Below are 26386 nucleotides of genomic sequence, written 5' to 3' on the forward strand. Positions count from 1 at the left end.
TGGCCCGGGGACCTCCGGGAGCCCTCGCTGAGCCTTGGTCTTCGCTTTCGACAGGTAAATGACCCGGCGCTGAGACCCGCGGGCCTTTACTGCAACCAGCTTTCCTCCACTGACCTTTTGAAAACCGAAGCAGATGGGGCGCAGGTCAGTAAGAAACTGCTAAGCACATCTCAGGTACAGAGAGGAGGTGGCTGTGCTCCCAAAACGGAGCGATCCCGGCCGGGTCGTGGCACCACGCTCGGCACCGGGCAATAAGATTTCGGTCGGGGCCAGCTCTGGCTCACGGGGCTGGGTCTGTCCCTGCCGCCGCTGGCGCTTGGGGACCTCAGAAATCCCGCTCTGCTCTCCAGCCTCGTCGAGCCCAAGCTCGCTGCGCTGCTCAGAGCGCTTTAAAAAATCTTGCTGCTAGTGCAGAGGAGCAGAAACGCTGCGCCCGAGCTGGGAAAATAACACGCTGGAGGCAGGAGGAGCTGAACCCCTGCCCGGCTCCGTGAGCAGCCCCAGGGCGAGGGCAGGCGGGGAGGATTTCTATCCTCGGCTCAGATTTTGGGTTGGAAGGATCCGTCCCCGCTGCCCAGTGCCGCCGCAGCGCGCCCAGGGGCCGTGCCCACCGCTCTCGGCCATCGCCGGGGCGGCCGCGGTGCCGCCGGCGCTGATCCGGGGCAGAGCGAGGGCATTCGGAAGGGGAAAGGGACGGAGGGACCAAGGGAGGCTGCGGGACGGTGTCCGTCCGTCCGTCCGTCCCTCCAGGCAGCGCCGGCGGGTGCTGCCCGTGCCTCGCAGCCTCCTCGCGGCGCGCCGAAACCGAGCGCCGACGCCTTTGGGTTCCGGGATTTGCCTTTCACGCCGGGAGCAGCCGATTAATCGCCTTCTTCCCAACCACCCCCCTCAGCCTCGCCTCTCGTCTCCCCCTTCCCCGTAGCGCGGCGTTGGTTTGCAGAGCCCCTAGGGAACACGCCGCCACGCGCCACCGCTCTTTAATTTCGTAAAGCAGCCGCTCCGGACCACGCCGCTGCCTTCCCGTACCGCCAGCTCCCCGTGCCCAGGGGATGCCAGGCTGGCTTTTTTTTTTTTTTTTGTAATTTTTTTGGTTTTTTTTTTTTTTTTTTTTTGGAACGAGCAACGTGAACCTCGCAGAGCTCTGACCCGAATGAGTGCAGCGGTTTTCTTTTTATAGGACAAGAAGACAGAAGAGTTCTTCTCTGTGGTGGCTCCAGACTAGAGGAAGTCTCTAGTGAGTTTCCACTTCACGTAGTACCCAGTCCGTCGCCGCCGGCCCCTGCCCCATCCCCGCTAAAACCCCCTCTTGTCTTTTGTGTCCCAGCAGGTACAGCAGGTTCAGGTGTTTGCCGACGTGCAGTGTACAGTGAATCTGGTAGGAGACCCCTACCTGAACCCGCCGGCTCCCCTGGGCGCCCCGAAAGCCGCCGCGGTGCCGCCGACCCCGCAGGGCCAGCAGAAGAGCCTCCTTCAGCAGCTACTGACTGAATAACCGCTTTTCGAGGAATGTGAAATTTAAATAATAAGACGTACAGAGATATATAAATATATATATTATATATTTTTCTGAGATTTTTGATATCTCAAACCGCAGCCATTCTTCAGCTCGTAGTGTTTGGAGCAAAAAGGGGGGGTTTTGTTTCGTTTTGTTTGGGGGGTTATTTTTTTTTTCCCCTTTTTTCCCTTTTTTTTTTTTCCTTTTTTTTTTTAAAAAAAAAGCGTTGGATGTTGGCGAAGCGACGAGGCGGGACAGTCGGTTTCTTGAGCCAAAATTACAGATGATTCTTATTTTTGTAATCAGTTGCTGGCTTCTTAATCTGGACGAAGGTTTCTCGGGGAGGCGGGGAGGGGAGAGGGAGAAGGCAGCTGGAGGACTGCGTCGGGAGGAGGAGGCGAAAAAGGAGGAAAAAAAGGAGGAGGAGGAAGAGGAGGAGGAGGAAGAGCAAGCTCAGTTTCAGCTGGATCTGTCACTGATCACGTCTCAGCGTGGGGCACGGAAGGGGTCGACGCTGGACTTCTGCGAGAAAGGCCGTTTTTATTCATGCTTAAACAACAACAACAAAAAAAACCTTCTCTCCCCTCTGCCCCAGCCCGCTTGTGCGTACAATCAGCTTTTTCTAGCAATCGTGAGTTTGTCGGTTTTAAAGAAAAACAGAGTATTTTGACCCACCATTTTTTCCATGTTTTATGCTGGTTTAAGGCCTCCTAGCGAACAGAGGCTACGACGTGTATATTACAACCGGAAAAAAAAAGACACACACACACACAAAAAAAAAAAGACAAAAAAAGAACAGTTTGGGGAAAAAACTGCAATAATTTTTAGGGGGAAGGATGGGGGGGAGGGGTCTGTCAATTATTGTAGATAAAATTTTCTGATTAAATATTAAATAAAATTAAGCAGTCGGTTCTTTCTGCTTTGATTGTGTTTAACAGCTGAGGTAGCTTAAACTATTTAAAATAATAATAATAAAATAATAATAATAATTGAATTCTCTGTTGGGAGATAGCTTATTTTTTTCCCTCAAGCCTGTCACTGTAAATAGCTCTGAGCTCTGTATAAATTTGTTTTCTTCTCTTTTAGTTGGGGGTCGCTTTTAATATTCACTGCTGACTTTTATGGGAGCGGGGGGCTATGGGGTTTTTTTTCCCTCTCTCTAAAATCGCGCTGGTGTGTGGAAAAAAAAAATAATGTGTAGCTTTGTTGATTGACATTTGCAAGAGTTAAAGATGACAAAAAAAATGGAAAAAAAAAGAAAAAAAAAAAAGAACCGGAGTTGCCAGCTAACGTTTCGTTGTCTGTGTGCCGACGGGCGATCCGGCGCGGTGCCGCAGCCCCGGTGGCTTGGGGTGGGGGGAACCGGGCCCCGATGCTCACGGCTGGCGGAGGGCCCGCTGGCAGCCGAGAAAAGCTCGGGGTTTTGGGGTGCCTGAGCGTTTTGGGGGAGAGGGGAGGCGTTTGGGTGCTGAGCTGGTGCCCCAGGGCTGGCGGTGGGTGTCTGCCGCGCTCCTTCTGGGTGCTGGAGGCGGAGGGCGAGGAAGAGGAGCACCGCTGGGGTTCTCCGTCCTGCGCTTCTCAAGGGTTTCTACTAAACCTCAGCGGGCAGCAACAACAGCTCAGGTTGTTTTTTTTCTGAAAGCCCCACAAGAAATGGCTCAGGGCGCCCTCCTAACACCCACCAGGGGCTTGGGCAACAGGGAGATTTTTGGGGGCTGCACGGGCAGGAACCAACGTGGTGTTAACAGCGTGACCCTGCCGGGGAGCCGCGGGGCACTTTTAGCCAACAGCGATTTATTTTTTATTTTTTAACAAGAGGGGGCTGCTTTTAAAAATGCGTGTAAAGAGGCAGAAATCAGCAGGCTGAGGGCCGCAGCGATCCCAGCTCGCTGGCCGATGCTGCCGTCTGCTGTTCGCGCGGCTCCCAGCAGGGTTTTGCAACAGCTTGGTGCAAAGAAACTCGGGGACTGGCTTCGGGAGCTCCCCAGGTTAACCTGACCCTGAAGGGTGGCTGTGGGGGTTTTTGTGTTTTTTTCAGGCAGGTTTGGGTCACCTCCTCTCCCTGCATCAGTGGGAAATAAAAGTGACAGACACCACCTGTGCTGCAAGGCAGCGAGCGTGCAGCCCATCCTGCACAGAGACACCAGTGTCCAAGGGAGCTGCAGAAATGGCAGGAAGCTCAAAGCATAAAGCATTTGAGCAGCTGAGTGAGAACACGGCGAATTAAAGCCACCACAGAACTGAAAGGCAGGAACAGCAGCACCGTACGTGCTGTATCCAGAGCAGAACAGGAGGGATCAGGTAAAATTCAAGCTGAACGTCATATAAAACATGATCTAGTCGTGGAAGAATGTCACCCCTAACACACACCAGAGACATTTCCAGGTGTGGCAGACCCTAAAAGGTTGCCGGCTCTGGCAGGGTGAAGATCTACAAGCACACTGACTGCACGCAGACACAGCAGGCCCGTATAACAGAGTCACATTCTGCACAGACAAATATTTAATCCTCTCCACTAAAGAGGCATTTTACACTTTTTAACCGCTATCCCACAAGGCTGATAAGCTTTAGCAGCGCTCCCGAGACGCAGCAGCTTTCCTCCTGGCGCCTGTCTGGGGGGCGAGCTAAGCTCTGATTCAGGAGGAGAGCTGCCCACGGCCATCCGCAGTTAGAGCAGAGATCACTTCAGCAATTTGAACTTCTTCAGGTGCTGGTGCACTTGGTCCTTCGGGTAGGGCCTGAGCGCCAGGCAGGTGGGAACGTTCTCGGGCTGCTCAGTCCATACTTCGTGGTCAATGCTGTGCTGCTTCAGGGTCTCTGCCAGCACCGTCAGGGCGGCCTCATCTGGAGCCTGGGGAAGAAAAAAATTTGCAGTAAGGTGCACGTAAGAGCCGCAGAGAAACACTGAATCATGAAGGTTGGAAAAGCCCTCCAAGATCACCTGGTCCAACCACCCCCCTACCACCAATGTCACCCACTAAACCATGTCCCCAAGCACCACGTCCAACCTCTCCTTGAACACCCCTAGGGACGGTGACGCCACCACCTCCCTGGGCAACCCGTCCCTGTGCCTGACTGCTCTTTCTGAGCAGAAATGTCTCCTCATTTCCAACCTGAACCTCCCCTGGCACAACTTGAGGCCATTCCCTCTAGTCCTATCCCTATTTATCTGTGAGAAGAGGCCGACCCCCAGCTCCCCACACCTTCCTTTCAGGCGGTTGCAGAGAGCAATAAGGCTTCCCCTGAGCCTCCTCTTCCCCAGACCAAACACCCCCAGCTCCCTCAGCCGCTCCTCACAGGCCTCACGCTCCAGACCCACGTTTTTTTTCGTCAGGTTACCACAGTGACCACCACCAGCAGGGGATTTTAAGCCCACACAGGCATTAAACCCCTCAAAACACCCCTTTTTCCCCCAAATCCTCCTCGGGCTACCACAAACCCCTCTGCCCTCCCCCACGCCCACCGACCCAGCACGAAGCCACCACTGGGGGTCGGGGGGGGGTCCCCAGGGAGCGGGGCTGGGGGGTCCCCAGGGAGCGGGGCTGAGGGGTCCTGGGGGGTCCCCCAGGCACCGCCTCAAAATGGCGGCCATGGCCCCCCCTCAGCGCGGCGCCCCCTTCCCGGCATGCCCCGCGCACCTCCAGCACCACCGTACGCATGGCGCCGCCCAGCGCCAGGTAGGCGCCGGTGTCCGGGTGGCCGCCGTGCGCGTGCGCGGCCGCCAGGGCGGCGTGACAGGCCTGGGCCACCACCGCGCCCAGCGGCCACGAGCGGGCCAGGTCGCCCCGCAGCACCACGTACTGCACCAGCGCCGCCGCCGCCGCCGCCGCTCCGGGCGCCGCCATGTTGCCGTACGGCGCCGCGCAGCCTCACGGTGGGGGGGGGGGAGGGGGGAGCGTGGCGGTGCGTGCTGGGGGCGGAGAGGAGAGGGCGCCGCCATTTTGTTGTACGGCAAAAAGGAGTTGGGCGGGGGGAGTGACGTAGTTCCGGCGGGGTCGGAGCGCGGAGTTTGAGCGGGGTGAGAGAGGGGAGGGGGCGCGGGGGGGTCCCTGGGTCCCTTTAACCCCCCAAAATCCCCCCAAAATCCCCCCAAATCACCCAAACCCCTCGAGGGGCTGTCATTGGGCTGCCCCTGACCCCCACATCCCCGTTACTGGGGGTCCCCGGGCCGCCCCCTGACCCCCCCCAAACCTCTCGGGGGGCATCCCCCGGCCGCCCCCTGTCCCCCCCCAAATCCCCCTCACGGGGCGTCCCTGGGCTGCCCCGCGTCCCCCTGACCTCCCCTCAAAACCCTCGGGCCCCCCTTTGTCCTCCTGCCCCCCCCCCAAATCCCCCTTCGACGGGGGTCTCCGGGCTGATCTGTGTCCTCCTGACCCCGCTCCAAACCCCTTGGGGGTGTCCCCGAGTCTCCCCGTGTCCCCCTGACCCCCTCACCCCCATCAGTCGGGGTCCCCATGCCACCCTTTGTCCCCTTGACCCCCCCCAAACCCCCTTTGGGGGCGTCCCCGGGCTGTCTTGTGTCCCCCTGGGTCACCCCGTGTCCCCCTGCCCCCCCCAACCTCTTGGGGGGCGTCTCCTGGCCACCCTGTGTCCCCCTGACCCCCCTGTCCCCCTTGATGGGGGTCCCTGGATTGCCCCGTGTCCCCCTGCCCCCCCAAATCCCCCTCAGGGGACATCCCTGGGCTGCCCCGTGTCCTCCTGAGCCCCCCCAAACCTCTTGGGGGGCATCCCCTTGCCGCCCTGTGTCTCCCTGACCCCCCTACCCCCCTCGACGGGGGTCCCTGGGCTGCCCTGTGTCCCTCTGACCCCCCCCCAACCCCCCTTTGGGGGGCTTCCCCAGGCCATCCTGTGTGCCCCTGACCCCCACGTCCCCATCACTGGGGGTCTCCAGGCCACCCTGTGTCCCCCTGGCCCCCCCCAACCCCCCTTTGGGGGGCTTCCCCAGGCCATCCTGTGTGCCCCTGACCCCCACGTCCCCATCACTGGGGGTCTCCAGGCCACCCTGTGTCCCCCTGGCCCCCAATTTGGCCCCGTTCCCTCCTCAGCCCTTGGTTGTTTGCCCCCCCTGCCCCCCCCCCAAATTTGGTGGCCCCAGGCTGCCCAGCTCCCTCTCATCCCCTTGACCCCTCAACAGGGGTCCCCAGGCACCTTCAGTGCCCTGCTTCCCCTCCCTGCCCTCCCTTGGTCCCCCTTCACGGTGTCCCCAGGTGTCCCCGCCACCTGCCTCCTCCCCGCCTCCGTGTGGGGACGACCCGAGGGGTCCCTGTCACCCCCTGGGGTGCGGTCCCTCTAGGCTTGGGGTGTCAAATCTCGTCGCTGCCTGTGCTCGTGGGAGGCTTCGGTGGTTTGTAACGTGCCGTTTCAGCCCTCAGGACATCCTCGTGCTCCAGTCTTGGAGCCCGACCAGCCCCCGGGGCTTCTCGGAGCCCCCTTCCAGCAGCGCGAGGAAGAAGAGGCCCCGTGAGGAAGAGCTCTCACCGCCGCCTCCTGGGACAGAGGAGGGCTGACACCTGCGTTCTGGCTCGTACCAGAGTCGTGGAGGAAGATGGAGGAAAGGAAAGCGTACTCACGGGATGGTGAGCTGCTGCTTTGGGGTGTAGAGTGTGCTGTCCCCCGAAGTATGCTCTCAGAGGAGCGCACCATGAAGTGCTTGGGATGAGGGCTGACACCCTGACTCGCCCAGCCACGTTGTGGTTCAGGGCAAGTTTAGGGGACGGGGACATCAGACAAGCTGCTCTGGGTTAGGAATAAAATGGGAGGTTGCAGATCCCGTAGGATCAGGACTGTCCGTTTGATAGCTTGTTTTGCTTCTCAGGACATCAGCTAACGAGTATGGGGCCCCCTTGGTACTTGTTGCCTGCTGGCATTCAGGCTTTCTATTTAAATTCCCCAAGGCCCCTTTAGGAGATGTTTGCTTGTCCTATTCCCCTTTGAAAAGTTGTTGTGAGTGGTTCTTTAAGTATCTATATGGACCCATTTTGGTTTGGGTAATGCTTGCAGACGACTAATAATCATAGCTGGATTTTGGAGCCTGTCGTGCTCTTCCTGCAGGGGTGTTAGCTCACCTGGAGATGCTGGAGGCACAGGCTCACGAGCTGGCCCTGAAGCAAGAAGAAAAGGAGCAGCAAGAGGAGAAGCTGGCTGGACTGAAAGCCAGGGTGCAGGAGCTGAGAGCCCGGAGGGATGAGCTGCGGGCGAAACTGGAGCTGCAGCAAAAGCGGGTGAGAAAGGGCTTGCTGCAGAGGTCTGGCAGAGGGCTCTGTCATTCTCCCGTAGCATGGAATTACTGAAGTTATTAATTTAGAGTCAACTACCGTTTTGTATTTTCCGTTTTTAAGCAACCTTCAGTCCTGCTGTCCCTTGTTTTCAGTACAGCGTAGTCCAGGACTGCTGGGTCTACGTACTTGGAGACTGTGGGGCTATTTCTGAACTCTTTTTTCCCCCTCTTCCCCTTGAAACTCTGCCTCGCTTTTCCCAGAACTGGGTTGTTTCTCTGTAGCCTGGCTGCATTCCCTGCGGGCGACGAGTTCGGTGCTGCTGACTTCTGCCCTCTCTCTTCTTCTGGTTTTTGTAGCTTCTGGAGAAAGGAGATGCCGAGACGCATCCAGAGCAGCCCAGCGCTCGGGCTGTTCTGGAGTGGAAAATAAAAAGCGTTGAGGCCCTGCTGCAGCTCTTTTACCTCACAGGTAACGTCTCCGGGTTTGCGTGTGTTCTGCTGCTTTTGGGGCGTAAGTCCTGAAGGGTGGATTTGATGCGAAGTTCAACTTCTGTGGTGCTTGAAGCCTTTATTCTGAAAGCCCAGCAAAAGCAGTAGTGTTGTACTTCCCTGCCTCTCAAAAAAGGCCTCACTGATGTTGCAGAAGCTGTTATTTACTGAACTGCACCATTTGGACTGAGATCAGATTTTGGAAAGTGCGTAACACCTTAGTGCTAGCGAAGCCTTTGGGAATTAGGTAGTTACACGTCCAGTTGGTCCGAGGTGCTCACCCAGCACCTGATTTTGATCTGTTCCTGAACTTTTAATTAATTTTTTTTGTAGTTTCCGATGCGAGTTACCTGTGCTCTGTGTTCTGGTCCTTAGAGGGACAGTGTGGGGATAGTTCCCTGTGTTGTGAAAGCGGATTTAGCCCCTGAGCCCTCTTGCCGCTCTTTCTGGGGCAGTGAAATGCTGCTTTCCTCCCCTGGGAGCAGCCTCTTCTCCCTGTCACGTGGAAGCCAGGACCGTTTGGAAGTACCAGCATAACCCAGCTATTGGGAATTTAAGCTACCTTTAGTCTCCTTGAATTTATTCAACGCCCCTTATGAAAAATTGCTGGCTTTTACATCCCTGACCTCTTGCAAGTCCTTGCTCATCCCAGGGACCTCCCTGGGGATACAGCCCCTCCTGCAGTCCGTGCTGCCCCATCAAAAGTCCCTTGTGGTGATGAGTTTTGGTAGCACTGAGTAAAAATTCTCTCTCTGGACCCAAAAGGGATCAGCGGGAAGCTGACCAAGCGGGGAGTGTGCTTCTGCATCAGCACGGCTTACGAGGGCACCTACCTGGAGTCCTACTACCTGGACGTCCTTACCAAGCCAGAGGTGCAGGTTCAACGCCACTCTGTCCCCATCTTCATCCCCCTGGAGCAGATCGCCAAGAAGTACCTGCAGACGGACATCAGGCGCTTTCTGTCTGTCCTGTCGGACCACCTGAACGCTTACGCTGCGCGGAGGTACCAGGCGGACCAGTTACAGGTACCAGGGGCTGCAGCAGCGATGCTTCACTTGTCCTTTTGCCTTTTATATACCAAGTATTACGAGGGCATGCACCTCTGAAGTGCTGGGGGGAAATCTGGGCAGGTTTATTTATACAAACCACTCGCAGCTGTGATTTTCAGAGCTTAACAGACAGCTGTGTGACTACAAACTCTACTGCCTGTTTCTCTGGCATTCAGATATTTGGATGTCTTGCTGTGGCTCAATTAAAATTTGCTGTCAAACGCGAGGCAAGCTGTCTCCCCTCTCTGAGGTCCCTAAGCTGAAGGAGCTGAGCTCTTGTAAAAGGCCTCTGGAGAACGTGGCTGGGAGGCGTAGACGAGCACTTCTTTGTTTAAGTCTTTCCCTCGTGGGGTTTGCTGACAGAGCAGCCACCCTGGGGTGTACGGGCACGGTGCAGAGGGTGGGGGATCTGTGCTTGGGGAGCTCCCAGCCCCACGCTGACGGGCTCCTGCCCTAAGCTTCGCGTTCAGAAGTTGTCTTTGTCCGCTCAGGAACGCTTTTCAGACTGCCTAGAAGGGACCTTGCAGAGGAACTCCTTGTGTAACTTGCTGGTCTTTCATTACAACGTGCCAAGTGACGGCAGGAGCTTTCTGTTCACCGCCAGGCTGCTTTACGCAGATCCCTGTTGCAGCCTCCCTACCGAAGCCATCGTTTCGTGCACACGTGAGTGGACGCTGCAGGTGCCCGGTGTAGCTCCACGGATGGGTGGGGATTCCTCCTACCTCAGTCTGGGGACAGAAAGGAGCAAGCTCTCGTATTTCTGCAGGAGGAAAGAGCTTTCTGTGGGATGGGGTTAGTTGTAGGGAAATAGGACGGGATCTCTTTAGCGTCAGGAATTTCTCGCAGTGTAATTAGAGGAATGATTGATGAGGGTTATGCAGACCCTGAGGCCTGCTGTTGGGATGTCTCGCGTTGTTCAGCCAGGCTGCAGCTGCCCCCATTGCACCATCAGGTGTGCGGGCACCTCCTGAAATACAGCGGCACAGAGGGAGGCAGGAGTGAGCTTTATGACCCCTTTTAAGGTGCCAGCAGTACTGCAAAATGCTGCTCGCCCTCTGCCAGAAAAGCTTTCCTGACACCACCCGATCCCCCTCTTCTGTAATGCGACCTCCTCCTGGGGTCACAGGCAGCGGTGCTGAGCATCTTCTGCAGCGACGTGTCGGGGCTTAACCCCGATCTGTGCTGTTTTATGGCTGGTGACCCCGAACACCAAACTGGGTTGAGTCATTTGCCTCTCTGGCCCCCGTGGTGACGGAAGGCTGTGGGCCTGCCCCAGGCGTGCAGCGTCCCACTCGTCTGCCCCCCCGGGCTGGCTCGGCTGCAAGGTTTGTGGACCGGCGTGCAGCTAGATGGAGCTCCAAGCGTTGCAGCTCGGAGCTCATCATCTCCTTCTGCCACCAGCCGTGGTCTGAGGCCCCCTTGTGTGAGCTGAACCCAGCCGCAGGGTGGCCGAGGTGCTCCCTCCCTGTGGTCCTCTGCAGCTCTTCAAATCCCGAGGGGGAAACGCAGGGCACAAAGGGTTAGGAAGGAGAGAGAAGGGTTACAAGAAGGAAAACTGGCGTGGGAGAGTAAAAGCTCCCTAGGGACAAGGGAAGAAGGAGAAGCAAATAGTTCTGTGCTGGTAAATCTGTTCTCCCCACCTACTTCTGCCCACCAGCCGACGCTCCCGCGGCGCTAGCAGAGGTGGCAGCAGCTCACTCGGACGCGTTCCGCCGCGTGGCTCTGCACAAAGCCTTCGACTCGTTCAGCAAAGCTGAAGAAACCCAGGACGAAGCACTGATAAGTCCCCCTGGCTCTCCCCAGTAACTCGCCTCCCCTCAGCGCCCCTGCCTGCGGGGCCTGCTCTCAACATGCAAATGCTTCCCACGGGCCCGGTGCTGTTGCTGGGATCCCCCTGAGGAGCACTTGGCCCGTTTTGCATCTTGAGAGCAATGTTTCCTGCAGGCTTCTGGGCGTCTGATGCAGGTAATCGTTCCTCAGCGCTGTGATTCTGCGCGATTTGATGGCTGCTCGTCATGCGTCGCTGCGGCCGGTGCCCCAGAACTCTGTAGCTGCAGGAAATTTTTGTGATTATAGTGAGAAACTAATACTGAGACTTCAGCAGCTCGGTGCTTTTGGAACAACAGCCCTACGGATCGCCTCTGCGCGTGTATCCAGGCCTCAGAAAGCAGGGAGCAAGCAGAGGAATCTCTGCCGTCCTTGCAACAGCCCGGAAAGGACTTAAGTTGGGAACTGGGAGGACTGGGGGACAGCTGTGGTTGTTAGGGCAGCCCCCCCAGCGCATTAACATCAAACTTTCCAGAAGATTTCACACCAGCAGTGGCTTTGGACATTCTGTTCCTTCTCTTTGGGCACGGGACAGCTTTCATGGTGTCCTGCCTTTGTGCTTCTGAGTTTAGATCAGATCTTAAAAAACTTGATGTTCTTATAGGAGTATTTTTAAAACTTGGTAATTTCAGTGACATAGAACTTTTGTGGTATTAAAAAAATCTATTGATTCTTCTAGCCTTATAACATGTGGGCTGAGCAACAGGATTTTCTTCTGCCCTGTTTTTGTGCCAGCCCCACGTGGGATAAGGCGTGTGGAAATAGCTTTGTAATTTGTTTTTTAATTGTTTCCGTAGTTGTTCAAGCTCTTTGTCCAAACCAAACCTGTTTAAATGTAACCCCCAGTTTACAAGGGTCATAACTCCAGGTAGCGATTCCTGCCCGTGATGGTCAGAGCTCCTCAGGGAGGAAGGCTCACCAGGCTGAGGCTGCCGTAGAGGAGCTGACAGGTCATCAGGGCGCTTGCAGAAGGCCCGTCACCCCTCCGGGTTTATATCCTGGGGTGCAAAGAGCCTCAGCTGCCTGCATTTGGCAGAGGCTGCAGGTTTCTCCCTGCATCAGCATCGCTCCTGTTCCACGTGGGTGCTGCTTGCACCAGCAGCCAGGTCCTGCGAGTGCAGGGACAGAACGGGGAACAGCGCGGGCTGAGGATGGGGATTTTCTTTCCTTTTGTGGGATGGGGTGGAGGTTAAACTCCTGTATCACTCATATTGCGGTTCCCAGTGTTTTGGGTCTCTGCTGCCAGAGCCAGCTGAGCCCCAACAAGGGAAAGGAGCAAAAGCCACCAAAGGCATCGTGCTCCCCTTTGGGGACCCCTCCAATATTCCCTTGGAGAGGCAGCCAAGCCCTTCTCACTGTACCTGCAACCCCAGAACACAGCAGACGCAGAACCAGGCTTTGAAATTCAACTGCTTTCTATTCAAGAAACTAGTGGCGTAATTACACTCTGGGTGTGCCTCCTCTCCCCCAGCCCCGGCGGCGTCAGGCTGAGCACAGCAGTCCCTTTCTCGGCCGTTCCTGGTCCTCTCTTCCATCAGGCAACAGCAGCGTGACAGCAGCCGACCCCAGCGTGTGCGAGAGGAGCTCTGCCACGGGGAGCGAATGGGCACAGTTAAAAATATAAATGTCAATCTGTACTCTTTTATATATATATATATATATAATATATTTATATATCTTAAATACACAATATTGGTTTGTGTTTGTTTTTCTTCTCTGAGCCAAAGGCAGTACTGCGCGCGCTCTCTCTCTCTCCCCAGTCTCCTAACTATGGTTGGTTGTGACGAGGATGGACTCGGTATGGACTAACAGCAAACCCCAGGCGCTGCGGTGCGTGGCTGCCGCTCGCGGCACGCAGGAGAGACGTGGTGTCTTCCCATCCGGCCCTGAGTGTGATTCTCCTCGTGCCGAGCGTGCGGTGACATCCGGGGCCCGCGATGCTACTTGAATGCCATGCTGTCCCCCGGGATGCCCGGGGAAAGGCGGCCCCGAGCCCCGTGCCCGCCGGGGGCTGTGAGCTTGTGTGCGCTTGCACGCGAGCGTGAGCGGCCGGAGGAGCCCGCCGGGGCAGCCCCGTGTCTCCCTCCTGCTCGGCCACGGGCGCGACGGGGCAAAGCCCCGCTAGAAACCTCCGGCGGGGGCTCGGAAAGGGTCGTGCGAAGGGGTTGGTTGCTTGAGTTTGGTTTCAGATCTGGACTTTGGTGGGAGAGATGTCCCTGGCGGCCGTGGTGGTGGGCGCCGGCCCCCCCCCCCAGACGCCCTGCTGGGTGCTGGGCAGGCGGTGGCTGTGCTGGCTGGTGGGCACCAGGCCCTCAGGAGCTGTCCACCACCTGATGGGGCAGGGTGACAGACGACCCGTTGACGAAGGAGCCTTGCTTCTCCCGGCCCTTGAGGAAGAAGGTGAGCAGCTCCCCTTTGCCCTTGACGTAGATGGCCCCGCGGCGCACAAAGCGGAAGCCGTACTCCTTCAGGATGAGGTGGGTCTCCTCCACCACCTGCGGGGACAAACGGACACAGCAGGAGGCTGGGGGGGCCCTGCCCAACGCACAATGTGGGGAGCAGGGACCCCAGCCTGATGCTCAGGCAACAGGTCAACCTGCCAGCCAGGCTCCTGCCCCGTTGTCCTGCAGTGTCCCAATTTTAGCACCCCCACGCTCTGTTCCCAGCTCCTTTCCCAGCCTGGAGGAGCCCCTCAAGCAGCCCCAGCCCTGCCGGCGGTGCCTTCCCCTCCCATGCGCCGCACAGGGCATTCCAAGGGCTGTGACCATCCCTTGGCTTCCCAATTTGTCCCCCTCACCACCCCAGCCGGGCTGCCCCACCTGTATGTTCCCCATCACGCCGGTGGACTCCATCCTGCTGGCCACGTTCACCGTGTTGCCCCAGATGTCGTAGTGCGGCTTGCGGGCGCCGATGACGCCCGCCAGCACGGCGCCCTTGTTCATGCCTGCGCAGGAGCAGGGTGGCTGTCACCCCCGTGGCACGGGTGGGACACCAGGGTCAGCTCTGCGGGACCCCCCCAGCCCTGATTCCCCACGCTCCCGGACTCGCCTATGCGGAGCATGAAGTTGTTGAAGGACTGGTAGTTGATGTTCATCAGCGTCACCTTCATGGCTAAGGCGAAGTCAGCCAGATCGGCCAAGTGCTGCCAGCGCTCCTTATCCGAGAGCGTCTCCTTCTGCAAGGGCAGCAGGGTCAGGCCTGTCCCCCCCCGCCTTGCCCACCGCCCCCCGTGGCACAGGGACCCCTCACCTTGGTGCCGTAGCCGTTGGCGTTGGCGTCGGGGGTCACTCCAGAAGCGGCCATGTAGGTGCTGCCGATGGTTTTGATTTTGGTGATGCAGCGGAACTGGGGCTCGTCCAGGAGCTGAGCCGTGGAGACAGAGCTTCAGGCACCCGGGGGGGACACACAGGTGTCCCCAAAGCCCCGTGCCACCCCCGTGGCCAGCTCCAGTCCGACTCACCGCGTCGAAGTCGGAGATGATCTCGTTGAGGAACCGCAGGCACTCGATGCCCCCGTTGTTGATGCTCTCCTCCGTGTAGAAGTCGGCGAAGTTGGGGAGGGAGGCGAACATGACGCCGATCTCGTCGTAGGACTGGCTGTACAGCTCCTGGGGATGGGGAAGGGGGGTGGTCGTGAGCCGGGGATGTGCCTGCACCTCCAGCAAACCCAAACCCTCCTGCAAAGCACAACCCGCCTCTCTTTTCCCTGGGCATGTGCGAAAAAAGATGAGGGTGCTCTGCAGTCCCCCTTTTGCATGGCCAAGAAATGACCTCTATCCAGCCAAAGATGCTCAGCTGGAGCCTTTGGCAAATTTCTCTGGATCCAGGGGCCATGCACAAAAATTTGGGGTGAATCACGAATCCTGCTCCGCAGGATGTGCTCGTGGGACAGTGGGGCTGTGGCCCTGGGTGCCCCTCACCTCGTCACGCTTCTTGGAGCCCAGAAAGTGCCGGGCCACGTGCTCGGGCAGCATGTTGGTGACCAGGGCCTCGTTCCAGCGCCGCATCTCGTAGACCCGCTCCTTCTGGTCGTGGACATCGATCTTCCAGAGGAAGAGGGTCCTGGCCAGCTTCTCCACCTGCAGGCGGGGGGAGATGGGTGCAGCGGGGATCCTCCAGCATTGGGAGCATCCTGGCTGCTGTGGGGCTGCTCCAGGCTTGGATGGCAGCTCTGGGGCAAGGTGAAGCCCTAATGAGAGACGCGGGATTTGCTCTGGGACCCTCACAGAGCAGATGTTGGCCTTGGGGCCACCATGATGCCGCTTGCCCTAAATCATAGGGGCAAGATGGAGGTGTTGATGTGGTCCTGGGCTTCCATGGTGGGCTTCCTTGGACAAGAGGTGGAGATGGTTCCGCAGCTGGGGGCCATTAATGCTTCCTCGGAGCGTGCAAAAATTAGGGCAGGGGCCTGGGGGGGGGACAACACAGAGGGGAGTGAAGCAGGGAGGCTGCCAGGGGGCTGCGTCACTCACGTGGCGAGAGAAGTAGTAGAAGCTGAGCATCACGATGAAGATCATGGCCGTCATCGAGTACTTGGAGGGGACCAGCGATGACCTGCTGGGAGACACAGCAAGGTGTAGGTGGGGGGGGGGGGGGGGGCTTGGCCGTGCCCCTCGCGCCGTGCCCCCCGCTGCCCCTTACGCGCTTTGCTGGCCACGGCGGCGGTCATACTGGTCGAAGATGTGCTCCCAGGCGTAGATGTTGACGGTGCCGGCCGCCCCGGTGATCAGCACCATGAGGGTCAGCTTGACCATGTGGCTGACCTGCACCAGCATGATGGTGGCCACCAGGGCCAGCAGGGCGATGTAGCTGTAGTACTTGGGCTGCTCCCCGCAGCCGCCCGGCCGCGGCGGCACCGTTGTCCCGTTGCCCATCCCTCCGTAGTCCTGCCAGCAGCTGAGCTAGGGGCACGAGGGTAGGGTGAGGATGGGGGACACGGGGTGGTGATGTCCCCCAGGGCTGCAAAGCCACCAAAGGGGTGCGGTGCTTTGCAGGAGGGAGAACGACATCCTAATTGCTGGGTGCCCGGCCAGTTCCGCTGCTAAAATCCACCTCCCCGTTGCAGTGCAGCCTGAATTGATTTAACGATCGGCCGTGCACGGGGCCGTGCACAATTATGGGCTCTGGGGATGGAGAAGGTCAGAGCAGGTTCCCGCACTGCCCCCATGGCTCACCATGTCCACGATGTCGGCCATGGTGACGATGATGATGGCAGCCATGGCCCAGGTGTTGCGTGCCCAGCGAGTCCTGTCAATCCAGGTGGAGAAGGCCACGAGCTTTTTGGGGAAGACCTGCAGGGAGAAGAAAAGGGGCTTCACCTGGGTGGGACACAGCAGGGGGACATCACAGTGGCTGTGGAGAACCCTAACTGGACAATGGGCTGGCACAGAACCCAGCTGGGGAAGGTTTTTAGAGGCAGAGCAACCCCAAACCTTATCCAGCCCCATCCCTGGTGTGTCCCCGCAGCAGTGGGGACGGGGTGGTTACAGCTCATCCCACTCCATGGGCCCCCCTCTCCCCCCTCTCACCCGGGGGAAGATGGCTGCCAGCGAGCAGAGGGTAAGGATGAGCAGCAGGATCTCCCCCACCACGAAGGTCACGTAGTTGGCCACCAACCTGCCCAAAAAAGACCCAAGAGGGGACAGGTTTGAAGCCCCGTGGGACCAAAGATGGGCTGGGGCCACCCATCCCCCGTGTCCCCCCCACCATACCAGGGGTCAATGAAGACCTCCACCAAGGCGGTGAAGAAGAGGACGACGCAGGAGCAGCTGAAGGCGGCCCCGCTCTGCTTCTCCTTCTCCACCGAGTAGCGCGTCTCCATCTCGGGGTCGATGAAGCGCATGGAGAGCCGGAAGGTGCTCTTCCCCTTCAACCTGCCAGCGACACAGCCATCAGCACCCCACGGCACCGGGGCCATGCTGGGACGTGCCACCAGCCGGATAACTCACGCCTGGACAGATTCGCGCTCCAGCAGGGCCTCGTTGAGCAGCTTGTTGAGCTCCTGCTCGTTCTGCGACGCGTCGATCACCCGCTCGGCCAGGTCCCGCAGCCGCAGCCGGCGCCGTGGGTTGGGGAAGGAGGGGTTCACCGCCTGCGCCGTGAAGCAAAGTGTCAACAAGAATGTGCTGGCACAGGAGCTGTGGTCAATGTGGTAGCCCCCCCCAAAATGCAAGCGAGCTGCTGGAAGGGGCTGTGGCCATCTGGTGTGGTCAACGTGGTAGTCCCCCAAAATGCAAGCGAGCTGCTGGCTGGGATGCTTCCCCTACGCCGTACCTCTCCATCCTCCTCCCCGCTCTCCAAGGTGCCCCTCGCCCTGGCGTCGGGCTCTTCGGACTCGTCGGGGCTGGCGCAGGCCACGCTGACGCTGCCGTTGCGCTCCTTGGTGTTGACGAGCAGCGGGGAGCCACCGTGGGACGAGGTCAGGGACAGCTTCTGCAAGGAGAAGGTGGTGGCTCGAGGCGCGCCGAGGACGCCCGCGGCGGTGGCGCCGGTGCCTGCGCCGCCACTCACCACCCCGTTGATGCCGTTGCGCAGGGGCTGCTTGGGCACCACGATGAGGTAGGTGACGATGCCCTTCTCCTTCAGGTACTCGCAGCGAGAGCCCCCCTCGCCCGGCTCCACCTCGAACTCGCCCTTCAAGCAGTCCATGGTGCTCTGCGAGATGTGCACGCGCCTGCGGGGGTGCAGGGTGCCGTAAAGCAGGGCCGCCCCAGGGCTATGGCACGGGGCCACCGCGTCTTGTCCCCAGCAAGAGATGCTCACCCCGGGATGCCTCCTGCCTCCATCTTGTTGGCCACGGTGACGTCGGTGGACCACACGTCGTACTGCCAGCGCTTCTGGCCCAGCACGCCGCCCAGCACCGTCCCGCTGTGCACCCCCACGCGCATGTCCACCGCCGTCTTGGTCTTCTCCCGCACGTAGCTGGGGGCAGAGGAGTGATACGGGAGTCAGCCACAGCCCATTATGCTCCCACGCTTCCCCTTCGTTAATTATTAGCCCCTTCTTAATGTAATGCACTTGGCACAGGAGGGGAGACCCAAAGCCCCAGGGTTGTGTCTTGGCTTGGAGAAGCCCAGCGGGGTCACCCCCTGGTGGAGCACCAGGAGCCCCTGCCCACACCAGCACCCACCACAGGGACCCCCCCCCCCCCACTTTCTGCCAGACAACCCAGGGACGATGACAAGGACATGCTGGGAACGATGACGAGGACACCCTGGGGATGACGACGAGGAGCCCTTACGAAATGGCCTCCACCATGGCGAGCCCCATCATGATGGAGCAGACGGCGTGGTCCTCCCGGTAGTCGGGCAGCCCGCAGATGCAGTAGTAGCAGTCGCCCAGGATCTTGATGCGCAGCTGGTGGTATTTCTGGGGAGGGGGGACCACAACGTGAGCCCCCTCCCCACAGCTGGGCCCCTCCGGCCACGTCACCACCCCCATCCCTCTCCTGGGCAGGGCTTGCTCCACCCTTGACCCGTGCTGAGGTCTCCCGTGCCCATGAGGGACGCAAATAATCCGATTTTCCATTCCCTCCCCGCCTCCCTGGAGGCTTGGCGGGCCCCTACCCCTTCCCAGCTCTATTTTTGCAACGCGCGACGCGGGGCAGGGCATGTCCAGCGTGTCCCCGGTCCCCTCGGTGCCGGGCGGGGGCACTCACGGCTGCCAGCTTGTCGAAGCGGGCGAAGAGCTCGTTGAGGAGCTTCACCAGCTCCTGGGCGCTGCAGGACGAGGAGAGCTGCGTGAAGCCCACGATGTCCGCGAAGAGGATGCTGCGGGGAGCGAGGCCAGCGGGCGCGTTACAGATATGCTGTGCTTGGGGGTGATTTGCGGCGAAAACTCCTTTTCCCGTGACGGAGATGGTCATTTCAGCTATGTCCCAAAAGGCTATTTCGGGACATGGCTGAAAACGATGCTCTGCAAATCACGTCTGGAGCAAAAGGCGGCCCCAGGGCATTGCCTGGCTGGCAGCCAGCCCCCATCACCCTTTGCTTTAGGCACAGCAAACCACCCCGATCTCCTTCTAGGGCTCTTCTGGTCACTGCGGGACCGCCAAATACAACAAATTGGGAGTTTTTTCCCCAGCAGAGCTAGCACGGCGGGGAGGCGGCCCTACCTGACGTTCTCGTGGCGGTACATGTACATGGTGTTGAACTGCTGCATCTCCTTCTGGCTCGGGTCCTTCTTCATGTCCTTCAGCATCTCATCCGCCACGTGCTTGGGCAGGATGGAGAGCATCAGCCGCTCCTGGGGGGACAGGGCAGCAAAGGGAGATTGCCACGAGGTGAAGCCAAGCCTGTGCCAAGCACGGTGCAAATGCACAACCTGAATCCACAGTGCAAAGTATCTTCTCTTCTTGCCCCCCAGATCCACCCTTTGCTGCCATTAGCAAGCCTATTTCCAAATCAGGCCGATATTTGGCTGCTCCCAGCCTGGTGCCCGAAATCTGGGCAGCACGAGCATCCCTGCAGCCACGGGTAGAGGCAATGCTGTTGCCATCCCCACCACCCCATTTTCCAAGTTGGCATCGAGAGGTTTGCAAGTGGCAGCACGACGGTGCCCACCTACATCCCAGCCGTGTGGAGGACCAGGAGGGGGCAGGTTCTGTGCTCGGTGCCGTTGGAAGGAGGGACGGTCCCGCACACGTATTTTTGGCACAGGCAGAAGTGCTGCAAATTTGCTTTTGTAACCTGGAGCCCTTCTGCAGCAGCCGGGCGTGCAGCCCAACACCTCCCTTGCAACACCTGGAGCTCAAAAATTAAAACACACCGGGTTTTCCAAGATTTTAGCGGCCCAAAAACCCTCCCTGAGCCCTGACACGGGGACGGCCTCAGGGATCCTGCAGCGATGTCCCAGACCAGGTCCCTGCAAGCTGCCCTGGGGGTGGGCAAACCATGCCAGGGGGCATTTCTTGATTTAAAAGCACTCTGGGTCCCTACAGGAGGAGCAATCCCATGGGGGACATCGTGCCCCTCGCTGTCCCCGGAGCTGGAGAAGGGACGAACCCCCAGCGGGCTGCCCGCGGGGCTCTGCGCTCCGTGTAAGTAACGCTGTTAATGAAGTGGGTTTTCCCCCGGGCCCCGGGGTTTCGTCTCACGGCAGAGCCGTTGCTGGAGGAACGGCTCCGCTTCTCTGCCCGGCGCCTTTCAGCGCTGCAACCACGCAGACGGCGTGCAACAGGCTGCCCGGCACGGCGAGCCCCCCCCCCCCCCCCGCGGTGAGGAAAAGGGGCCGGGGACTGCCAGAAAAAGGGGCTGGGGGTCAGGGCTTTCCCGAGCCAACCGCGGGGGCTTGATGCTGAATACCCCCAAATTCACCTAATTGCTCAGCGAGCTTCAAAGCTACGGCTGGCCCCACTGCATGGGGCATCCCTGGTGGGAAAGAGGCCACGAAACGCTCCCTGGGCTCGGAGCCTGGGATGGGGGGGTTTGTGCCCCGGCAAAAAAGCAAGGTGCTGGCACGGGGCTGGCCCCGACACGCGTCTCTGTTGCCATTGGGAGCAAATTGCTGGCAGCGGCTCAAGCAGATAAGAGATGGGAGACAGGGAGAGAGGCCCCAGATAAGGCGCTAAAATTAGCCGGGCTCAGAACCGGACGGCGGCGGGAGGAAACGAGGCTTTGGGGGCTGCCTGCTGTCAACAGCGCGCCGACTGCTCCTCTCGCCAGGGCCTCCCCGTGGCAGCGTCACCGCCCCAGCCCCGCGGCAGGATCAGCCCCGTGGGAAGCGAAATGGCCGGGACACTGATGGGGACGTGCTGCACGGGGATGGGGACACGCTGCGGGGCCACACGTGGGGACCTGGGGAGCTGTTGTGTGGGCATCGCTGGGGACAGGGAGATGCTGCATGGCCTTACCCGAAAAAATGCCACGTGGCCGTGCACAGGAGCAGGGATCTGCCACGTGGCCGTGCGTGGGGACAGGGAACGGCCATGTGGACGTGCCTGAGGACGGGGACGTGCCTTGCGGCCATCCCCAAGGATGGGAACCTGCCACAGGGCCATGCCCAAGGACAGGGACCTGCCACGGGGCCATGCCCGAGGACAGGGACCTGCCATGGGGCTCCCTCTGGGGACGGGGCCGTGCTGCGGGGCCGTACCTGGGGACCTGCCACTTGGCCGCACATGGGGATGGGGACCTGCCACGTGGCCGTGCCGGGGGACCTGCTGTATGGCCCCACACAGGGACAGGGACAGCGTGGGGACGGCTATGCCAAGAGCCACGAGGTCCTGCAGGAGGACAGTCACGCGGAGAGTCCCCGTACGGGGACAGGGTGCAAAACCACGAAGATATTTCCCACCTGGGTCCTCCTGTCCCCTCCGCCACCCGCCCACGTCCCACCCTGCTGCCCCCGGCCGTGGCTCCTACCTGCTGCTGGCTCTGCTCCTCCAGGTTGAGCTTGACCTCGAGGGACTGCCGCGCTTCGAGGAAGGCCTTGCGGTGCTTGCGGTCGGCCATGTAGTACGACATGGTGCCCACCGTGATGGCGCACAGGTAGATGGCCACGTTGGACAGGAGCTGCGGGGGCACGGAGAGGGAGACGGGGGTGAGAGGAGCCGGGGGGGGGGAGCCCGCGTGGCTTGGTGGCACTCGGTGGCACCGCGTGGCTCTGTTTGGGCAGCAGAGCCTGACCAGTGAAAGTGGAAAAAAACATTTGTGTTCTGGAGGAGGACACGAATTCGAGTCTGGGGGTGAGCCACCGGAACACGGCCGTGGTTAAGTGCTGGGGTGACTCGCCGGGGACCGTCACGAAGGGGTGGCGCTGCGGGAGGGGTCCGGACGAGGGTCACAGGAGAGCTCGCAGCCCCTGCGGGCTGACTCCACCTCATTAAACCTTGCGGAGGTGTTTTGGAAAGCAGCAGCAGGTCCGCAGGGGACGGGGGCAGCCCCAGGGAGGGCTGCGCGGAGCCTCACGTGCCAGCCGTGGTGGGAAATGCGGGGATGCTGAAGCGCTTTGCAGCAGGGAAATATTTTTGGGGGGAGAAAAGAGCATGAGGAGCCGCGGGGAGCATCAGGGACCCCCAGACCCCTCCCCGGGCTGGACTCTGCCCCGTTCCCAGCCCGGCCCCACGGCCGCAGCTCGGGATTCCCGGGAAGCCCCAGCACAGCAGCTGGCAAGCGAGAAGCGTCTGGAGGTGGGCACGGAGAAGAAACCCCCAAACAAGCCGCCGGTCGCTATTTTTAAGCAGGGTTGTCATGGCAATGGACCGCTCTGCCGGGCTCGGCACGGCTCGGCACGTGTAGGGCCGCTGGGCACCCCGCCTGGCCGGGGACCCGCTCGCCCAAAGACCCCGCACAGCACGGCCCCATCCCGCCAAGCCGAGCACGTCCTGCCCAAGGATGCTCGACCCTAAAAACATCAAGATGTGCTCCAAGATGCCAAACACGTCCTGGCACCCCAAATGTCCCCGTGCAGAGGACGTGGCCCCCCCACCCCCGGCTGGGTGAGGCTGTGCACCGCAGCGGAGCGATGCTGCCCCATCGGACCACGCACGTCTCCATCCATCCCCGACGGTGTCCTGCAGTCCCTGTGTGGTGTGTGGGGCCATCCCCATTGAGGACAGGCCAGGAGCTGAGCCCAGCAAGCGGTGATGAAGCCACGGACGGGAGACGGAGACCCCGCTCCGTGCCCAAGCCGGGGAAATGCTTTGCAGCCGGTTTGTGCACGACTGTACCCTGCACATGGGGCTGAGTCGGCATCGACCACCACCGAACCCGGACCCCCGGTGCCATTCAGCCTCGGGGTTCCTCCTCGACAGCCAGGACAGGGGCAGAAGCTGCCGGCGTCTCTCGTTAACCCCCTGAGCCGCTCCGGTCTGAGCGGCACCCGCCGGTCCATCCTATTAATAGCAGTTGCCCTCAGGGAGCCGTACAAACGTCTATAATAATAAAGCGTATGATGTTTATTTCTGGACATAATGTTCCTCTTTTGCAGCAGGCAGAGGCTGAGGCATGCGGCGTTGCCAAGGTTTTGCTGGCCCCGGACTCGCCGTGCCACAGCAATGATTAACGCGGCCGCGGCGCATGCCTGCCGGGGGGGATGCCCGAGAAGCCCCTCGGCTCCGGGCACGTTGGCACCGGGCACTGTTGTGGTGCTGGGGGCGAAACGAGGAGATGGAGCCCCCGTTGCATCCAGCAGCCTGCTCCTGGAAGCATCCTGGAAGCATCCTTGGGGCTGCGAGAGGTTTGGAGCAGCCACGCGCGATGTTTGTGTCCCACGTCAGGAGAGAAACCTGGGAAAGCCGCTGCTGCACGAGGATTCGGCTCCCGGTGTGGTGTCTCTGGCCGGGCATCACCGCACCGACCCACGTGCTCCAGAAATTGTCCCAAAAGTGCTTCTCCTTGCACGGTGTGACACCAGGACGTGTCCCGTGGCAGGGGTGCGGGCTCTGGCCCCAAACCACACGCCCGAGGGGCAAGGAAAAGTCAGCATCTCGGGGGGGCTTTGGAGAGCAGGCTCCATTTCCAAGCTCCTGGTGCGATCGGGGACTCAGCACTCCCCAAACCTCCCCAAAAGCAGACAAATCCCCCCCCTGCCCCTCCTCCCTATCCACCTGTGAGCAGCAGGAGGTCTCCCAGGACCTGCCCCAGAGCATCCCAGCTTTCCGTAGCATCCTCCCACGGCGTGCTCGCGGTGAACGGGCAGAGCCAGGAGCTTCCAGCAGGATTTCCCCCCCCCCCCCCGTAAACAGCCACCGGCGCACGAGTTCTCGGCGCTACCTTTTTTTTTCCACCCCCCCCGAAGAAGGCCGTGCGAGATGGATGGGCCAGCGCGTCCCCGTCGGGGACATCAGCGGGGACACAGGCAGGGGAAGGGGCTCAGCATCGCCCTTCTGGCTGCAAACCCACTGATTTGGGGCGGCGAGAACGGTCCTGAGCTGCTCCAGGCAGGTATTTCCCAGGAAATATCGAGGCTGCCCGTGAGCCCAAGGAGCCGGGGCCCGTTCTCTCCCTGCGTTCCCATCCTTCGCCGCCCTGCGTGAAATGGCGGCCCGTCCCTAGGGCTGCTTTTGGGCTCGGGGATGCTCTTTCCTCCGGTTCTGGTTTTGTAGGAAATCAGCCGCAGGTGTCCCCGGGCTCTGCCCCACGCCGAGCGGCCCCGCAGCCCGCGCCCCCACATGGAGACCCGGCCCCACGGCGGGGGCGGTTGTGGGGTTGGTGCCTGGCAGGGCTGGCGCCCGCGTGGGGCTGCCCGGCTCTCCTGGCTCCGGCCTCCTGGGAACGCTCCGGCGGCTGTTTGCGAGCCTGGAGGAAGGCCCACGCTGGGCTCGTGCCACGTTTTGGCCAAAAAAAAAAAAAAAAAATGGCCATTTTTAGCCGGTTTTGCAATTCGAGGGGAAATTGGTACAAGCGGGGCCGCCAGGCGGGGCGGGCAGGGAGAGCCCCCAGCCCACCGTGCCTCAGCTTCCCCCGCGGCCAAATTTTAGCCCACACATCCACGCACCCCAGGTAGGCTCTTGGGGACAAATCCGTGTTTTTTGGGGCCGGGTCTACGTCCACGTCCCCCAGCCGTGCTGGGGGCGCACCCTGCTTCCGGCGACCACCGCGATCGGCTCTCGGTGTCCGGACCAAACCCAGCTTTAGGGTCAAGGCGCGGGGATGGGAACAGACCCCGGGATGAATCCCGCAAACACCGAACGGTGACGATTCGCCCGACGAGGCCGCCTGCCCCGTGCCACCCCCCCCCCCACGTCCCCGTACCTGTCTGAGCAGCGCGCCCTCATCCAGGGCGTCCTGGCGCTGCTGGGCGACGGTGACGCCGAGCACCAGCGTGTGGATGCCGCAGGAGACGGCGGTGATGAGCACGATGGGCGCCAGGCGCAGCGGCAGCGTGATGAAGAAGGAGAAGACGAAGAAGGCCTGCCAGCCCACCGTGTCGCTGGCCTCGGGCGAGCGGGAGAAGTCGAGGCCCAGGTAGCAGAAGATCTGGGCCAAGATGAGGACCCAGAGGACGGAGGGGAGGAAGCGGCGCGCCGCCCGCTCGGGCAGCAGCCGGTACTTGCAGAGGGCGAAGAGCAGCACGTGGGCGGCCAAGCCGGCGGCCGCCGCCAGCGCCGGGGCCAGCTTGTCGGCGGCGTAGACCGCGGCGCACGTGCCGAGGACGTAGCAGTCGAAGAGGGCGGCGAAGACCACCAGCACCAGCAGGGTCTCGTGGCGCTGCCGTCGGAAGTAGGTCTGGTAGAGGTTCTCCAGGGACTCGGGGGCGAAGGCGAGGCGCATGAAGCGGGGCAGGCAGAGGCAGGGCCCCGAGCTTCGCACCGTCACCTCGTGGGTCCGACCCACGCCGTGCTCGGGGTCGGACGGGAGGCTCACCGAGTAGTCGGCCGAGTATTCGGCCGAGCACTCGGGCTCGGAGAACGCCCTGTGCCGGGGCATCGCTGCGCATCCCCAGGCTCCGGACCCGGACCGAAGCGCTCAGCGGGGCATCGCCCGCAGCATCCAGCTGAGCCCCGGGGGCCCTTCCCCTTCTCCAACACACCCCCCCCCTCCCCTCCCCAGCTGGAAAACGGCCGGAGGAAGGCGAGAGGTGGTGGGGAAGGAGAGGGGAGGGGGGGGGTTTATAAATAGCGGCTGCCGGGAGCGGTGCCGAGCCGGCCTCCCCAGCTCCGCGCCAGCTCCCTCCCCAGCCCCTGCGCACTGCCAGCGGAAAAACGTCGCGCTGCCTGCCTTCCCTGCCCCTCCTTCGAGGGCAGCCGGCTTTCGGGGGCGACCCCCCGCAGCCCTCCCCCCCCTCCTCGGTCCTCGGAGCCCCCCCCCACCCGCCCCGCTCCCCGCCGCCCCGCTCCCTCCCTCCCGGCTGCGGCAGCGCAGGTGCGGGGGAGCATCCTCCGGCGGCCCCCGCCGCCCTCCTCCTCCTCCTCCTCCTCCTCCTCCTCCTCCTCTTCCTCCTCCTCCTCCATCCCCTCGGGGCCGGCAAGGCTCGGGCCCCGGGCCGGGAGGAGGGATGGGGAGGGGAAGGGGGCTTTCCCCCCCCCACCGGGGCCGGGGGGAGGGAGCCCCCCGCCGGCTGTGCCGGTCCCGGTGCTCGCCCCCCGCTCCCGGTGCGTCCCCGCCTCCCGTAACCCTCTCGCTGCCGGAGGCTCGGGGGGTGCCCTGCTGCTGCTGCCGCCGGTTGTGGGGGGTGGGAATGGGGTGATGGGGTTGGGGGAGAGGTGGGGGGGGACGCACGGATCCCGTGGGGTTGGCACCGTCGCGGTCCTTGCGCGGTTTCGGGGATGCTCGGAGAGCCCGGGGAGCTCCCCGGGGCGGTTTTGGGGTGCGGGGTAGCTGGAAACGTTTCCCTGCACTGGGGTTCCCTGCGTAGCCCCCTCCCGCAT

The 26386-nt window shown here is 61.1% G+C and overlaps 4 protein-coding genes across 11 annotated transcripts in view; 2 read left to right on the forward strand and 2 right to left on the reverse strand.

Annotated features, from left to right (window-relative positions):
• NCOA1 (nuclear receptor coactivator 1) overlaps window positions 1–2771 on the forward strand; it is a 166647-nt gene extending 163876 nt beyond the window's left edge. For 3 of the 6 annotated variants that reach the window (XM_080585496.1, XM_080585497.1, XM_080585498.1), the window contains 2 exons: window positions 55–144; window positions 1325–2771. In XM_080585496.1, the coding sequence (XP_080441622.1) occupies window positions 55–144; window positions 1325–1492 (258 nt within the window). In that variant the 3' untranslated portion in view covers window positions 1493–2771. Of the gene's footprint in view, window positions 1–54; window positions 145–1177; window positions 1235–1324 lie in introns of all 6 variants that reach the window. The other 3 variants (XM_080585501.1, XM_080585500.1, XM_080585499.1) reach the window with 3 other exon arrangements.
• A 1208-nt stretch (window positions 2772–3979) lies between these two features.
• Window positions 3980–5340, reverse strand: PTRHD1 (peptidyl-tRNA hydrolase domain containing 1; the record flags this gene model as incomplete). Its single annotated transcript, XM_080585522.1, has 2 exons — window positions 3980–4346; window positions 5134–5340. 2 exons carry the CDS (start codon window positions 5338–5340, stop codon window positions 4176–4178), a joined length of 378 nt encoding a protein of 125 aa, XP_080441648.1. The 3' UTR covers window positions 3980–4175.
• Window positions 5246–12767, forward strand: CENPO (centromere protein O). 2 transcript variants are annotated; one of them, XM_080585516.1, is made up of 7 exons: window positions 5246–5369; window positions 6861–7071; window positions 7547–7716; window positions 8070–8181; window positions 8967–9226; window positions 9742–9913; window positions 10908–12767. In XM_080585516.1, the coding sequence occupies exons 2-7, from the start codon at window positions 7041–7043 to the stop codon at window positions 11054–11056; spliced, it is 894 nt and encodes a 297-aa protein (XP_080441642.1). In that variant the 5' UTR covers window positions 5246–5369; window positions 6861–7040; the 3' UTR covers window positions 11057–12767. The 2 variants fall into 2 exon arrangements, with proteins under 2 accessions (XP_080441642.1, XP_080441641.1); XM_080585515.1 differs by lacking the exon at window positions 5246–5369 and adding an exon at window positions 5396–5513.
• ADCY3 (adenylate cyclase 3) lies at window positions 11863–25757 on the reverse strand. Of its 2 annotated transcripts, none has more exons than XM_080585503.1 (20): window positions 24771–25757; window positions 21438–21587; window positions 19190–19320; window positions 18734–18845; window positions 18317–18444; window positions 17839–17997; window positions 17587–17749; window positions 17350–17508; window positions 17025–17167; window positions 16788–16949; window positions 16605–16692; window positions 16251–16367; window positions 15718–15977; window positions 15549–15630; window positions 14997–15155; window positions 14538–14684; window positions 14327–14440; window positions 14126–14252; window positions 13897–14021; window positions 11863–13572 (listed from the first exon to the last, which is right to left on the reverse strand). In XM_080585503.1, the coding sequence occupies exons 1-20, from the start codon at window positions 25443–25445 to the stop codon at window positions 13390–13392; spliced, it is 3384 nt and encodes a 1127-aa protein (XP_080441629.1). In that variant the 5' UTR covers window positions 25446–25757; the 3' UTR covers window positions 11863–13389. The 2 variants fall into 2 exon arrangements, with proteins under 2 accessions (XP_080441629.1, XP_080441628.1); XM_080585502.1 differs by having other exon boundaries at window positions 15549–15633.
• Between the last annotated feature and the right edge of the window lie 629 nt (window positions 25758–26386).

Source organism: Anser brachyrhynchus (assembly GCF_964034855.1).
Source record: "Anser brachyrhynchus genome assembly, chromosome: 3".
NCBI classification, from domain to species: Eukaryota; Metazoa; Chordata; class Aves; order Anseriformes; family Anatidae; genus Anser; species Anser brachyrhynchus.